Genomic DNA, 14,492 nt, shown 5'->3' with positions numbered 1-14,492 from the left:
AAACCTAGACTGGTTTTCAGAATGCAAACCACTAAGGGAAAGCATTAAAAGCTCTCAATTAACAATCATCAAGGAAAATTCAGCAGAGAAATCCACGGACACTAACTGGGATTCAAAGCGGAGTGTATGCATTTGACCACAGTCATCTCATGTGCGTAAAAAGGACTTTGTGTGTGAGATTATTGAAGCTTGTATGTACTTTGTAATCCATACTAACCTTAAAATCTGTGTGTGTTTGTTAAACTAAGGTGGAAGGAATAAAGGTGTATTGTAAAATAATAATGCAACTTTTCATGTTTAATAGATTTTTTTTCTTGATGTTAAAACTAATTTGTGGTCCTGTGAGTCTGCAGCTCCATGTTTTGTGGAAAAAAAAACAAAAACTCACCTTTTGAGCCAGGATTCTATTTTGGAATCTTCCCGTTCAGTTATAACATCAGCAGGGATTGTAACAAAACTATTCACATTCACTGATGGAACAAGGATTAGAGGTGCACAGATTTCAGGTTTTGGGCAAGAGATATAGGGGGAACATGAGAAAGTATTGCTAAAAAGCTATGCTTTTTATGGAATGCGTGGTGATGACCTGGAACTCGCTGCCCAGAGAGCTGTGGATGCAAAGGCTATCAATAATTTCAACAGAAAATTCGAGGGACACTTGAAGAAAACAAATTTGCAGGGCTATGAGAATAGAGTAGGGCAACTGGACTGCTCCACGGAGAGCCAGCAAAGGCTCAATGGGCTGATTGGCCTCCTTCCGTGCTGTAAATCATCCATAGCTCCAATTTATTGAGTACAGGCATGCAAGTGTTAACCCAGGTAAGATTTTAAACAAAGGTGAAGGATGGCAGCAGATTGCAGGAGGTCTTCTTGATATTGTGCTTTATTTTAAAGAAAACTAAGGATAATCTGCACTGCTGTTCTGTGCCCTACGTTGTTCTTTTGGTCTTCAAAGAAATACCAAATATCAAAGAAATGGACCTCTGTGTTTTTAGATAATGTGGATTCTGGATAACGTGCAGATTAAAGAGCTACCCAAGTGTTCAACTTCACTTTTGAAGTGTAACTCCTTACCTCAGCAATGCAGCAAGACCTTTTCTTTTACTTCAAGTGACTAAGAATCAAACTCAGTCTTTCAAAAGGCATTTCCAGCGCATTTATCTCAGAAAATTCTATCTTACACAGCATCATATATGCAGTATTTTTGCAATTCCTTGCTTCGAATTGCAAATAAATGTAATTATTGATTTCATTGAAACCAGAAGCAGGAATAGGCCAATCGACCCTTCGAACCTGCTCTGCCATTCATTTTGATCACGGTTGATCATCAAATTTAATATTCTGATCCCGCAATCCTCCCTTTAGCCCTACGAGTTATATTTTTGCATCAGTAGATGTGATTTAATGTAATTTCCACATCCCAAGAGCTGGAGAATTTAATAGGATTCCTACATAAACTCCAGTAAGCAATTTACCAAAAATCAAGGTATCAATACACGGACTACATTAGTCCTGAAAGGGTTGAAAGCAAAAAAGATATAGATGTAGATTTCCAGATGTAAAGAATTACAAGATGGTAAATGAAAATACTATTTCAAAAGCCTGGATCAGAAGCTGTCTCAAAAAATATCTGCACTGATAAAGAACACTGATGGCAAGTAATCTAGAAAGATCCACCTAGGATATTGCTCTTAGCCTTCCCTTCATGATTTCCATTTTCAGGACATTTCTTCAGTTGGAAGGTGAGTTATGTTTTTTGATGAAGTGCCTTTATTCAGTTAAGAAGAATCGACAGCTTTGCAACTGAGTAATCAGATCAGTGGCAACAAAGCACTAAATCTATCAAAACAATAACACCATAATACAATCTTCTGATTCCAGGAGTAACAAAACAATAGGAATAATTTACTTATCTGCACCAACGGGATACCAGCACATTTAAAACCACAGCACGACTGGTCTTTGTTATCAAGCTGATGTCATACGTGCCTGTTAGTCTGTCGTTGGTGCTGAAGAACCATGTTCTTGTCGTGGATTGTCTCAAGTAAAGCAGTTGCCAATGATTTCAGATCTGAAATGGACTGTGGAGTGGCTGGCAGACTACAACCATGATCTTCGGACAATAGCTCCTGGACTGTAGCCAAAGTGCATAAAATAACATCAGTTATGTTAATTGCATAGGCAAGAAAAGCAGGCACTTTGGGATTTAAACTCCGCTTACGAATTTTAGCAGTCAAATCAATGCAAAAAATTGAATTTTCGGTCTTTAACCTTTAATCATCTTTTTGCCTAAATTATTGTATTTCACCCTCATTGTGACCAATGATAGCTATAGAATTGTCAAGTAGTGCGACGCTCCCAGTTGGCAGCTGTGCTCCAATGGAGCATGGGTTAAAGATAAGACTACAAACATCACTCACTTTCTGATCGGTTCTCGCTTTGAATAAAGCTCCCCACCAGAAGTATGAGACAATTAAAATGACCCTGTAATTTAGTTGCAACAGATTTATTATGCATTTCAGTGTTTTTGCTGTGCTCCAGGCTTAATCAAGGATAACCATCCTACCTCATCAAATATCACAAGTAGCTTTTGGTGACTGAGAGTAATTTCCCCTTAGCATTAATTATCATCTGACCAGTTTTAACTCATCAAAATGTTACATAAGTCAGTCACACAGTTTGAAATATTTTTTATTAAAAAATTAATTTTTCAAAAATGCCTTTAACAAGCTGCACGCTACATCAACTTTAATTTTCATCAAACAGTTCAGATTTTGTAATGCAACTTCACCAGCCAAGGTTGACTGAGAAAACACACATTTTTAATAATTGGTCTCAGTTCTGATTGTTCCTAATTTATGCTGAGGGCACCTGATTGCCTTTCAGCCATCTTTAAAACTCCAAGAGTTTCACTTTGTCCCTTTCTGAAGATAGCGCTTCTTTCTTGGTATGCCTGGAACCCCATGCAAGCGTTTACTGTCATTTGTAAACAGGAATAGTAATCACAAGCAGGCAGCACTGGAGGGAGGTGCAGGGAAGGCGGGGAGATTTACGCTCCAATTCCGAGCTCACCAAATATCCATGCATAGAAATGAGAATGAGAAACACTAACTTTATATTTTCATCTGGTGAGATTGCAGAAAACACTCATGCTGCTGGGGCACAACTGGCCATCTCAGCAAGGATCAAGAATCAAGCCTCAAACTTTCCTGATACGTTTGGCTCCATCATATCCTTCAGTGCAAATACCCACCAAGACAATATATTGGTGAAATGTCACACAAATACACTTGTGACAACAAAATGTAAATCGTTAGATAGAATGTACAATTCTACTCAATAGGGAACCACAGAACCACTGGGTAAAACTGTGACCATTTTAATTTTAACCTGAAGCTTGAATTTCAAAATCTAAAATTGGATTTTCACACTTTAAATGCATCTTCATGGATCAGTACCTTTCAGCATTAATGCAGGCTCCCATTAGTATCACATGCTCACATTGTGAATCAGTATCTAAGCATGTTCTTACTTTCATATATGCGGTTATTGCATGATCCTTAATGGAGTATGCAGATAAGTGAGGCAGTGGTGCAGTGATATTGTCACTGGACTAGTGATTCAGAGAGGTAGGGTGCTGCTCTGGGGATCTGGGTTCAAATCCCACCATGGCAGATTGTGAACTTTGAATTCAATAAAAATTTGAAATTAAGGAAGAAAATCTGTTGTCCTTGTATGGCCCAAATGTGACTCCAGACCCATAACAATGTGATTGACTCTTAAATGCCCTCTCAAATACACTCATGTCAAGAGCAATTTAAGGATGGACAACCAATGCTGGCCCAGCCAGTAATGCCCACATCCCCTGAATAAATGAAAAAAGGTAATATCCAATTTGTTTTTAATCTCTAAGTTAATTTGAGACATTGGTGCTGCCAAGGTGAGAAACCAGGAAGTTATTGACCTGTTGGTCTGACGTCTATTGTGAGGAAATTATTTGAGTCTATACTTAGAGTAGCTGAGCACTTAAGAGAAATTTGAGCGAATTAGAGAGCCAACATGGATGAGTAATATGTAGGTCATGTCTGATTGATTTTTTTGTGCAAGTGATTAAAGTAGTAGATAAGGTAACATCTCTCCATCCAAAAGCAAAATACACCAAATGCTTTTCATAGTGCAGCAGAAGTGAGAACAGAGGCATAAGGGCATGGGAAAATGCACTACAGAAAGTGGGACTGTTTCACAATGCAGTTCTTAGGCACTACAATTTTGAAACAAGGTCAGAGAGTGAGAAGTGGCAGGTGTGTAATCTGTTACATCAGTGAGCTAAGTATCAGTTTATAGAAGAATAGTTTGCAAATTTTGAATGCAGCCATGAGAAACATGAAGGGTTTCCACAGTCCACAACAGCTGATCATCCTGGAAAGCATTTGAGTCTGATACTCACCTTTGTTGAAGTAAGAAAATGCACACAATACAAATACACCATCATGCACACAAAACAAAAGTCCACAATTGCTCCCAATAATTAATGAAGCATAATCACTATCAGCCACACAATTATCCTGAGCACAAACATTTGTGTCAATATCAAGTATCTTCCTTTTTTACCTTGACTCCATCAAAGACTCGAATCCAACAGGTCTTGGTTCAAAACATTGCATTGTATTGAATTCTGAAAATGTTACTCAAACATAACTCAAGTGAACCTCAACGTGATGCCTTGATTTATGGCCATTCCTATGAGGTGCTCCCTTTGTGGCTGGGTGTGTGCACAGGCAGCCTACTCACTTATGTCTGTTTGCAGATGAGATGCCCAAGGCAGTCATCCATTGTGGTTGTGTAATATGTGCAGCATCACAGGCTGCTCCACCAGCAACAATGCAGGGACAGCCTCTGACTATTTAGGTGGTTCCATAAGAGGCCAATATTTTGAATCCTGAAGCCAGTGTCCTGTGAGGGCATGCTCCCTCAAAATAATCTTTGATTCCCTCAACACATTGATGCATCTGAGGGACCAACAGCTGGGGCGTAGAAGGTACCAACTCATCTTTGTATCCTGCAGTAACACCACTAGTTAGTCAATGCTGCATAATTTCTCTTGTGCTCTTTGTTTGTCAGCATACTGCTCCTGCATACAGTCAGAGTGATACTGCATACGGCTCTCCATGAGGTGGGCCACTCTCTCAATGGAAGAGCTCTTGCCCTCAAAATCCTGAGGCCTGATGGTGCACATGATGAATGGCCTTCTCCCAATCTGTGCCTATGACTTCTCAATTTCTCAGGAGACTCCAATATGTGGGCCTACATCTCCTGCTGCTAGTCCAGGCAATCCTCCATGTTTCTCTTGACTGCAGTCAGAATTTGAAAACTATCCTTCTATAAGCTCACACTTAGCTCATTGGCCTATCAAATTACAGAACTGCCACTTCCCACTTCCTGACCTTGTTTCAAAAACTGTAGAACCTTTAAGCCAAGTAAAATTGTATTATAAGGACTCAAGATGCAGCTGCAAGACCATGTGGGAACTGAGCAGGGTGAGAGTTTTCTGACAAAGATACAAGATGCTGTTTTGTCCATTGCAACTAGTGTTGAAGGTCATAGCTATAGTGAAAACATGATAATACAATCACTGTATACCTGTATGAATAATGATTGCGTAACTGTACTAACTCATGTTAATTTTTGATTGATAAATATAAACAAACTATTATCTGTATAACAACATAAAAATAATGTATTGTAGTTGTTCAAGAAGCTTATGCTCTATTATAGATTGGTATAGCTTCCTACAGCTGCTTCAATAAAACCGGTACAAAGAAACTGGAGTCTCATTTGATCTCTGCCTAATTGGAGTGGACATGCCAAAGAACTATGTTGTGAAACAGTCACACTTCTCTGCGATGCAACCTTCCAGACTCCAATGCCTTCGTTCCCACTTCTGTTGTCTACGAAAAGTCAGCTCCACAAGTAATTTCCTTCCAATATGAGTTTATACGACATGAAACATTAACTCTGATTCTCCCTCCAAGGATGCTGCAAAGCAGCATTATTTCCAGCATTTTTGTTTTGATTTCAGTTTTCCAGCATTAGCTGTATTTTGCTTTTGGATGCATAGACATCTGCGTGACTCCAGAGGCTATGCATCTCTGCTGCACATTCTCCTCCAAGCCCACATTTCAAAGCTATTTTATCAAATTGGTATCAGCTTTCCAGAAGGTCCAAGTCTCACATCCATACAAAACAACACTCCAACAAATCACTCTTAACTAAACTATTAACAAATCACTTCTTAAGTTGTTTATTCAGCTTTCTGGTTAAGAACTGTCTTACCGTATACTTACTTTCCCTTGATCTTATTTCTTTGTTGCACCACTTCCTAAATGCATGAATTCTCACATCTGTTCTTGTTCTCCTCCTTCCATGAATATACAAATATACATTTGTGATTTTGAAATATGTATCACTTTGGTTTTATCAATATTCACTTTCATTCCAAAGTTCATCCCTGCTGTTACTAAGTTATCTAAAAGTTCTTATAGCAAGCACAAAGGAAGGATTACAAGTGCTTTGTCATCTGCAAATCTAACTGATGTCATCATTTACCCTTTCAATCTTAGCAGCAGATACTGTGACTTCAAACACATCTTTAATGTTTGCTTCTGCAAAGACATTGAAGAAGACTGGTGATAAGCAATAGCCTTTTTGAACTTTCCAATTTTCCAATTGCATATGCTTCTGACTTCCAGTAGGTTATTCTTACTGTTGCTGTTTGCCCTATGTACAGATTTGTCACGAGTCATCCATCTCTCCAATGTCTTTCAGCACAGTCAAGAACTTAATTCCGTCAAATCTCCAAAAACGAACATATAAATCCTGTCCAAAATCTAAACTATGTTCATTCATTAATCTTATAATGTCAATTGCTTCTCTTGTCCCTCTTCCTCCCTACAATCCAAACTGGTCATTTCTGCCTTTCCACGCATTCTCTGGTACAACTCTCACCACACTCTTTGGTGCACAGACAGACTAATTATATGAAAGGCAGGATATTGGCATACCTTTGGCTTCTTCCTTAGGATGATTTTTACTTTGTCAGGGTTCTTTTATTAAAAAACCTTCCTTATTTTATTTTGCTGTTGTTTTCAGTACTTTTTTTGCTGAGTACCACTAATTCCAGTACAGATTCCCTTTGATTTTCCATAGAGAAGTTTTAATCTTCCTAGCTGATCCAATCTTCCAGTATATAACACTGCTTTTTTAAGCATTGTGCTTGTGTCTTTTCTGTTTCTCTTCTACATCATTGTTCAAGTGTGTGTATTTCAACTTGCCTTCTTCAATGTTAATACTCTTCAATTTTTTCAGTTTTTCCATCTTTTACAACACTGGAGTCATAACTCATGGTTTCTTGATTCCTTTGCCTCATAAAAATCCTATTCTACTTTCCTTCCCTTCTTGACAGATTCTTTAATTTGTGTGCATTGCTCATTAGTGTTGGTGGTATCCTTACTTTTTTTCCAGCTCGTGTTTAATTTACCTAGAATCCCTACAGTGTTGAAGAAGGCCATTCAGCTCATTGAACCCTACCAACAACAATTCCCCGCAGGCGCTATCCCCGTAACTCCTAACTCCCTTGACACTAAGGCAATTTTAGCATGGCCAATCAACCTAACCCACATATCTTTGAACTGTGGGAGAAAACCAGAGCATCCAGACGAAATGCATGCAGGCACAGGGAGAACATGCAAACACCACACAGACAATCACCCAAGACTGGAATCGAATCTGGTTCTCTGGCACTGTGGGACAACAATGCTAATCACTGTACTTCTGCGCTGCCTCAGAATTTTTCGACTGAAGGAATTCTAGTACGCTAGGATGGAACTCTCTCCTCAGTGGTTTCCTTTATGCCAAAGCAGTAGCTCTAATAGCTTCTTCATTCTGTGGAAGTCACTGCTTTCAGAGGTGATTCAACATCACAATGTTCTTAAGTCTTCCAACAGTGTAAAGGCAGATGTGTGAGGTCTGCTACTGGTATCACTGTTGTCCAGTGCAACCCATTATAATGGTCAAGTTGTAGATGACTAAACTGATATCACAGTGGAAGGCAATGGTGAACTACCACAGAAAATAGCCAAGAAAATGTTGCATGATAGCACAAATGAACACCAATGGCCTAGACATGACCCGTAGCAAATAACACGTGGGGGGCAACTTTCCCAGCCTGACCCGCCAAAATATTAGCGGGTCAGGCCAGGAGATTCGCATGTGGGCCAATTCGCGGGATTCGTGCATGTGTTCCCGACACATGCATCTCCAAGCGCCAGATGTCCGGTGCGGTCGGGACCACATAGGAAACCAGCAGGAACAGCAGGTAAGTAATTTTAATCTTATTTAAATGTGATTATAAAGCCCAACACTGAATTCTCTGGGCCTGATAGCATCTCCCACCCCGTCAGTATAGATTCAGTCCGGTGGGGTTTAGGCTAGCTCCCCACTTTCAAGAAACAGCTGGAGATTCTGATGGCGTAAAGGGTGGGATCAATCAGCACCCCTCAGGGGGTCGAGCGGTGGTGGGGTGATGACCCCTTGCCATGCACACCCTGGCACTGCCTAAGAGGCAAAGTGTCCATGCCTGGGGGACACAATGGACATGGAGCAATGCCAAGGGGACAGGGTGTAGGGTGCGCGGCCAGCAGGGGCGGGGCCTAGAGGGCGATCGGTCGAGGTGGCTGCCACTCTGCAGATAGGATTGGTCAGAACTGGAGGGAAACCAGCAATCAGAGCAGGCTTGCGGGTGGTCTGCTGGTTGAGGGGGCTGGACACCGGAGCACTCTGGGATGGGAAGGGGGTTGGGAGTGGCTGTGTGAGCCGCGATTGGGCCATGGGAGAGGGGTAATACTGTGGGGATCCCGAATGGCCAGCAAAAGGGAGGCTGACAGTTCGGGGTCATTGCGCATGCGCATAGGCCCAGAACTGTCAGACTCTGGCGTGAGTAGGCTCTGCCTCCCAAGCTTTTAATGATATTCACAATTGTGACCTCTGCAGTTCTCCGCAGTTTGCAGAGTGTAGGAGATTCAAGTCTGATTTCCCACTGAAAAAAACAATTGTGATATACACCAGTTTTCCTGCAAATTCAGCACTTGGTTATTCCGATGGTCAAAAAGGACAGTAGGAGGAGAGGTGATAAGCCGTGGATAACGAAGGAGGTGAAGGAAAGTGTTAAATTAAAAGCGGAGGCGTTTAGAGTAGCTAAGAGTAGTGGGCGAGAAGAGGATTGGGAGAGGTTTAAATGTCAACAAAGATTGACAAAGAAGTTGATAAAGGAGGGTAGGAGAAACTATGAAGCTGGGCTAGCGCTTAATATAAAAAAGGATAGCAAGAGTTTTTATAAATATATAAAAAGGAAGAGGCTGGCTAGGGTGAATGTTGGTCCCTTACAGGATGAGAAGGGGGACTTAGTGGTAGGGGATGGGGATATGGCGGAGGTCTTGAATAACTTTTTTGTTTCGGTCTTCACGGAGGAGGACGTGAATAATTTGCCGGGTGTTAGAGATGGAAAGGTGGTAGGACTGGAGGGTCTTAATGACATTACTGTTACGAGAGAGGCGGTGCTCGACAGACTGGAGGGGCTGATTGTGGACAAGTCCCCAAGACCGGATGGAATGCATCCGAGGGTTCTGAAAGAAATGGCGGAGGTGATAGTGGATGCCTTGGTGATTATTTTCCAGACGTCGCTGGATTCCGGGGAAGTGCCGGAAGATTGGAAAGCGGCTAATGTTACGCCGTTGTTTGAGAAGGGTGGCAGGCAAAAGGCAGGGAATTATAGGCTGGTTAGTTTAACGTCTGTTGTAGGTAAAATGTTAGAATCCGTCATCAAGGAGGAAATAGCGAGGCATCTTGAGAGGAATTGCTTGATAGAGCAGACGCAGCACGGTTTCATTAAAGGGAAGTCGTGTCTGACAAATTTACTGGAGTTCTATGAGGATGTGTCTAGGGCGGTGGATAGAGGAGAGCCGGTGGATGTGGTCTTCCTTGATTTTCAGAAGGCGTTTGACAAGGTACCTCACAAGAGGTTATTGCAGAAGGTAAGGGGGCATGGAATTGGGGGCAGGGTGTTAGCGTGGATAGAGGATTGGTTGTCAAATAGGAGGCAGAGAGTGGGGGTTAATGGGTGCTATTCGGATTGGCGGTTGGTGACTAGTGGAGTGCCCCAGGGGTCAGTGCTGGGGCCTCAGCTATTTACCATTTATATAGATGATCTGGAGGAGGGAACCGAGTGTAGGGTGTCAAAATTTGCTGATGACACCAAGATTGGTGGAACGGCAAATTGTGCGGAGGGTGTGGAGAGTCTACAGAAGGATCTAGATAGGCTGGGCGAATGGGCCAGGAACTGGCAAATGGAATTTAATGTTGGCAAGTGTGAGGTGGTCCACTTTGGTAGGAATAATGGTAGGAAGGATTATTACTTACGTGGCGAAAAACTGCAGCAGGCGACGGTGCAGAGGGACCTTGGGGTCCTTGTGCATGAGTCACAAAAACCCAGCTTGCAGGTGCAGCAGGTGGTCAGGAAGGCTAATGGGATGCTGGCCTTCATAGCGAGGGGGATTGAATATAAAAGTAGGGAGGTCTTGCTGCAGCTGTATAGGGCACTGGTGAGGCCGCAGCTGGAGTACTGTGTGCAGTTTTGGGTGCCGTACTTACGCAAGGATATTTTGGCCTTGGAGGGAGTGCAGAGGAGGTTTACTAGGCTGATGCCGGAGTTGAGGGGGTTGAGCTATGAGGAGAGGCTGAATAAACTAGGCTTGTACTCGTTAGAGTTTAGAAGAATGAGGGGAGATCTCATTGAGACGTATAAGATGATGAATGGGATGGATAGGATAGAGGTGGAGAGACTCTTCCCGCTCAGAAAGGATAGTAGGACTAGGGGGCACAGCCTCAAGATAAAGGGGGAGTGGTTTAGAACGGAGTTGAGGAGGAACTTCTTCACTCAAAGGGTGGTGAATCTCTGGAATTCTCTGCCCGTTGAAGTGGTGGAGGCTACCTCGCTCAATATTTTTAACACGTGGGTTGATGGGTTTTTGATAAGAGAGGGGATTAAGGGTTATGGGGAGAGGGCGGGAATGTGGAACTGAGGCACGACAGATCAGCCATGATCTTATTGAATGGCGGGGCAGGCTCAAAGGGCTAGATGGCCTACTCCTGCTCCTATTTCTTATGTTCTTATGGAACTTTTTTTGGGAGAATTGTCTCCCTGATATTCGGCTTGACATGGAGGAAATGAAGCCTCTGAGTTAGTCATCCTCCTATATACAAGCTTGGTAATTTCAAAAGAACAGGAGTTGGAATGTACAAGCAATGAACAGGAGAGGAAAGCTAGAGATCCTAAAGCAAGAAATGGAAAAGTAGAAATTAAATATCCTAGGGTTATGTGGCCTACAGTGGACAGGAGAAGGAGACATCATGAGTGATGAACTGAGAATGATACACTCTGGAAGAGAAGAGAGGAGTGGAGATAGCATTAGTACTAGGCAAAGAAGTTGCTAACTGTGTGAGTGAAGTGAAATGTGATTTAGATGGACTGATGTTGGTGAAACTAAAGGAACAACTGGTGAGTATCACCACATTCAGGTATATATACCCATTATCAAATATTCAGATGATGAAATGTATGATAGGATTTAAAAAAAAAACAATCAAATAGGAGAACGGAGAGCACTAAGGGATTGTTTTTGGAGATTGGAATAGTTTTGTTGGAGGAGGAAGAGGCAACAAGGAAATAGACCGTATGGTCTTGAAAAAATTGGTAGATTTTTGAAAAAAAAACAGCAGTCATGAAATCAAGTACATGGTTTGGGCATCATAAAATGAGACAACATAACACTGAAAATGTTTGGCAGTCCAGAAAGATTTCAACTGGACTTTATAATGGTGAGAACAAGATTGTGGTTATCATGGTAAGAATTCAAAAACTCAATCAGAAGCCAATGCAGAATCAGGTCATAACTTTGTGAAAATGGCAACCATTTTCCAATTGAAAATGGACCAAGGTGGATTTGTTTATTTCTGTCTGCTTTCTCCTCCACTCTTTCTTTTCAAATAATAATCCAACTCCCTTTTGAATGCCTCAATTGAATTTGACTACATGATACTCAGGCAACACATTCCATATCCTAACCATTCGCTGGGTGAAAAGGTTTTTCTTATTGGTGCCAATTTTTCTGCCAAATACCTTAAACCTGTGTGCTCTTGTACTTGAATGGGAACAGATTTTCCTGATCTACTCTGTCCAGACCCATCATGATTTTGAATATCTCAATCAAATTTCTTCTCATCCTCTCTTCTCCAAGGATAAAGACCCAACTTCTCCAGTCTACCCTCATAACTGAAGTTCCTCATACCAGGAACCATTCTCATGCATCTTTTTTACATTCTCTCTAATTCCTTCATTAAAGTTGGGCACCCAGAACTGAATGTGCAATATTCCAATTGCGGTTGAGCCAGTGTGCAGTACAAGTTTAACATAACTTCCTTAACTTTGACACAATGCCCCTTCTAGCAAAGCCCTGGATACCTTGTGTTTTATTAACCGTTCTCTCAACCGAGGCACAGTAGCACAGTGGTTAGCCAGGGACCCAGGTTCAATTCCCAGCTTGGCTCACTGTCTGTGCAGAGTCTGCCCACCGTTCCCCCCGTGTCTGCATGGATTGTCTCCGGGTGCTCCAGTTTCCTCTCACAGTCCATAGGATGTGCTGGTTAGGTATACTGGCCATGCTAAATTCTCCCTCAATGTACCTGAACAGGTGCCGTAGTGTGGCAACCAGGGGATTTTCACAATAACTTCATTGCAGTGTTAATGTAAGCCTACTTGGGACACTAATAAATAAACTTTAAGCAACCTGTCCTGTCACATTCAATAATTCATGCACATATACACCTAGGTCCCTCTGCTCCTGTAGCCCTTTAGAATTGTCTCATATTGTCTCTCTCCATATTCTTCCCACCAGAATGAAGCACTTCACACGTCTCTGCATTAATTTAATCTGCCATCTCTCCATCCATTCCACCAACTTGTCTACATCTTTTTGAAGCTGTCCACTATCTTCCTCACAGTTCACAACACTTCCAAATTTTGTAAGATTTGCAAACCTTGAAATTAAACCCTGTACACCAAGGTCTAGGTCATTAATATATTTATTAATGACTTGGATAACACAAAAAGCAATATATATGTTTGCTGATTACATAAAGATTGGTGGTACAGTATGTGGTGCAGAAACTTGATATTGATAGATTAACTGAATGGACAAGATGTTTAATTGGTCTCTGATGTAACAGGGGAAGAAAGAACCAAAAATAGTCAACTATTACAAAGCCACATTGCGGTTCCATTACTGGGGTAGAAATCTGTGAAATGCAAGGCTTTTTCCCTTGAATTAACTTTCCTCCCCTTGAGGCTGTGACTCATGATAACATGCAGCTGCACAGGTACCAAAGACCCTCCAGGAATGGCCATTCTTTATCAGTGTTTTCACATGGCAAGAAGTGAAAAGATATTCAATTGTGTGGCACCATAATCATCACTGACCTATTCCTCAAGTAGATGTAAACCAACAAATACTTGCTAGTTCAAAATCACAATATGCTAAAAAAATGAAATTAAGCAACATCAAGAAAACAACATAGGAGGCATTTCATGAATTAAGATAATTTGAATAAAATAATATGAAATGAAGTTGACTGTATACACTTCAAGCAGGAATCAGTTTGTGATCAGGACAAACTTTCATGTTTCAATGCTTAATCCTGAAAGATTGGGGAATTAGGTCTGATTTATAAACTATTATCTCTCATTTAGAAAATTACAATATGAATTTAATAACATTAATGCAGGCAGGGACATATTATTTCAAAGAATACTAAATGATCATTCCATCATTGTCCATATCCTGGAGTATTTCTTTAAGCCCAATCTTATTTTAGTTCTCTGCACTCACATTATGCATGGCCCACAGATCAATCAATACAATCTTCACTGGTATCTCTTAAATACAACTTATTACTGTTGTCTGCCTGCATGAAACAGCAAGAAATCTAATTTAAATGCAATTACTACCACTGAAATATAATTCCCTCAAACCACGAAGGACAGAAACTCACGTTATTAGTGAGATGAGACTATGCCACTCAACAATCTCCAAGCCAATTAAAACGCCAAACCACCTGCCCCCAATTACTGAACAACACAAACTCTTGACAAAGTTTGATGGATCAACTTGGATTATGACACACACTATTTCAGATCCAGGACTGTAATTCAGCAGATTCAGTGTCACAACATCTGCAGCTCACAAAATCCTGTAGGGGTGGTCAAGGGGGAGGCAGGGATTGGAGACAAGGTGGGGGGAGGAGGGAGGTGGTGACCAAAGGTGGATTTGAATTTCTCATTGAATTAGTGGGATAGATGTCTATGCTATCTGCCCTTATTCTTA

At 41.3% G+C, this 14,492-nt stretch overlaps 1 protein-coding gene across 3 annotated transcripts in view; it reads right to left on the bottom strand.

Moving 5' to 3' along the window:
• The window catches only part of LOC145343258 (coiled-coil domain-containing protein 149-like), a 118,151-nt gene that overhangs the window by 33,160 nt on the left and 70,499 nt on the right, over nucleotides 1–14,492 (bottom strand). For all 3 annotated transcript variants that reach the window (XM_080189363.1, XM_080189374.1, XM_080189383.1), the window contains exon 9: nucleotides 1,990–2,134. In XM_080189363.1, coding sequence (XP_080045489.1) covers nucleotides 1,990–2,134 — 145 coding nt within the window. The remainder of the gene's footprint in view (nucleotides 1–1,989; nucleotides 2,135–14,492) is intronic.

Source organism: Carcharhinus amblyrhynchos, chromosome 1, assembly GCF_965287045.1.
Source record: "Carcharhinus amblyrhynchos chromosome 1, sCarAmb.v2.hapA, whole genome shotgun sequence".
In the NCBI taxonomy this organism is placed as follows: Eukaryota; Metazoa; Chordata; class Chondrichthyes; order Carcharhiniformes; family Carcharhinidae; genus Carcharhinus; species Carcharhinus amblyrhynchos.
The sequence above is the reverse complement of the archived record's forward strand: the minus strand, read 5'-3'. Positions and strand labels throughout refer to the sequence as shown.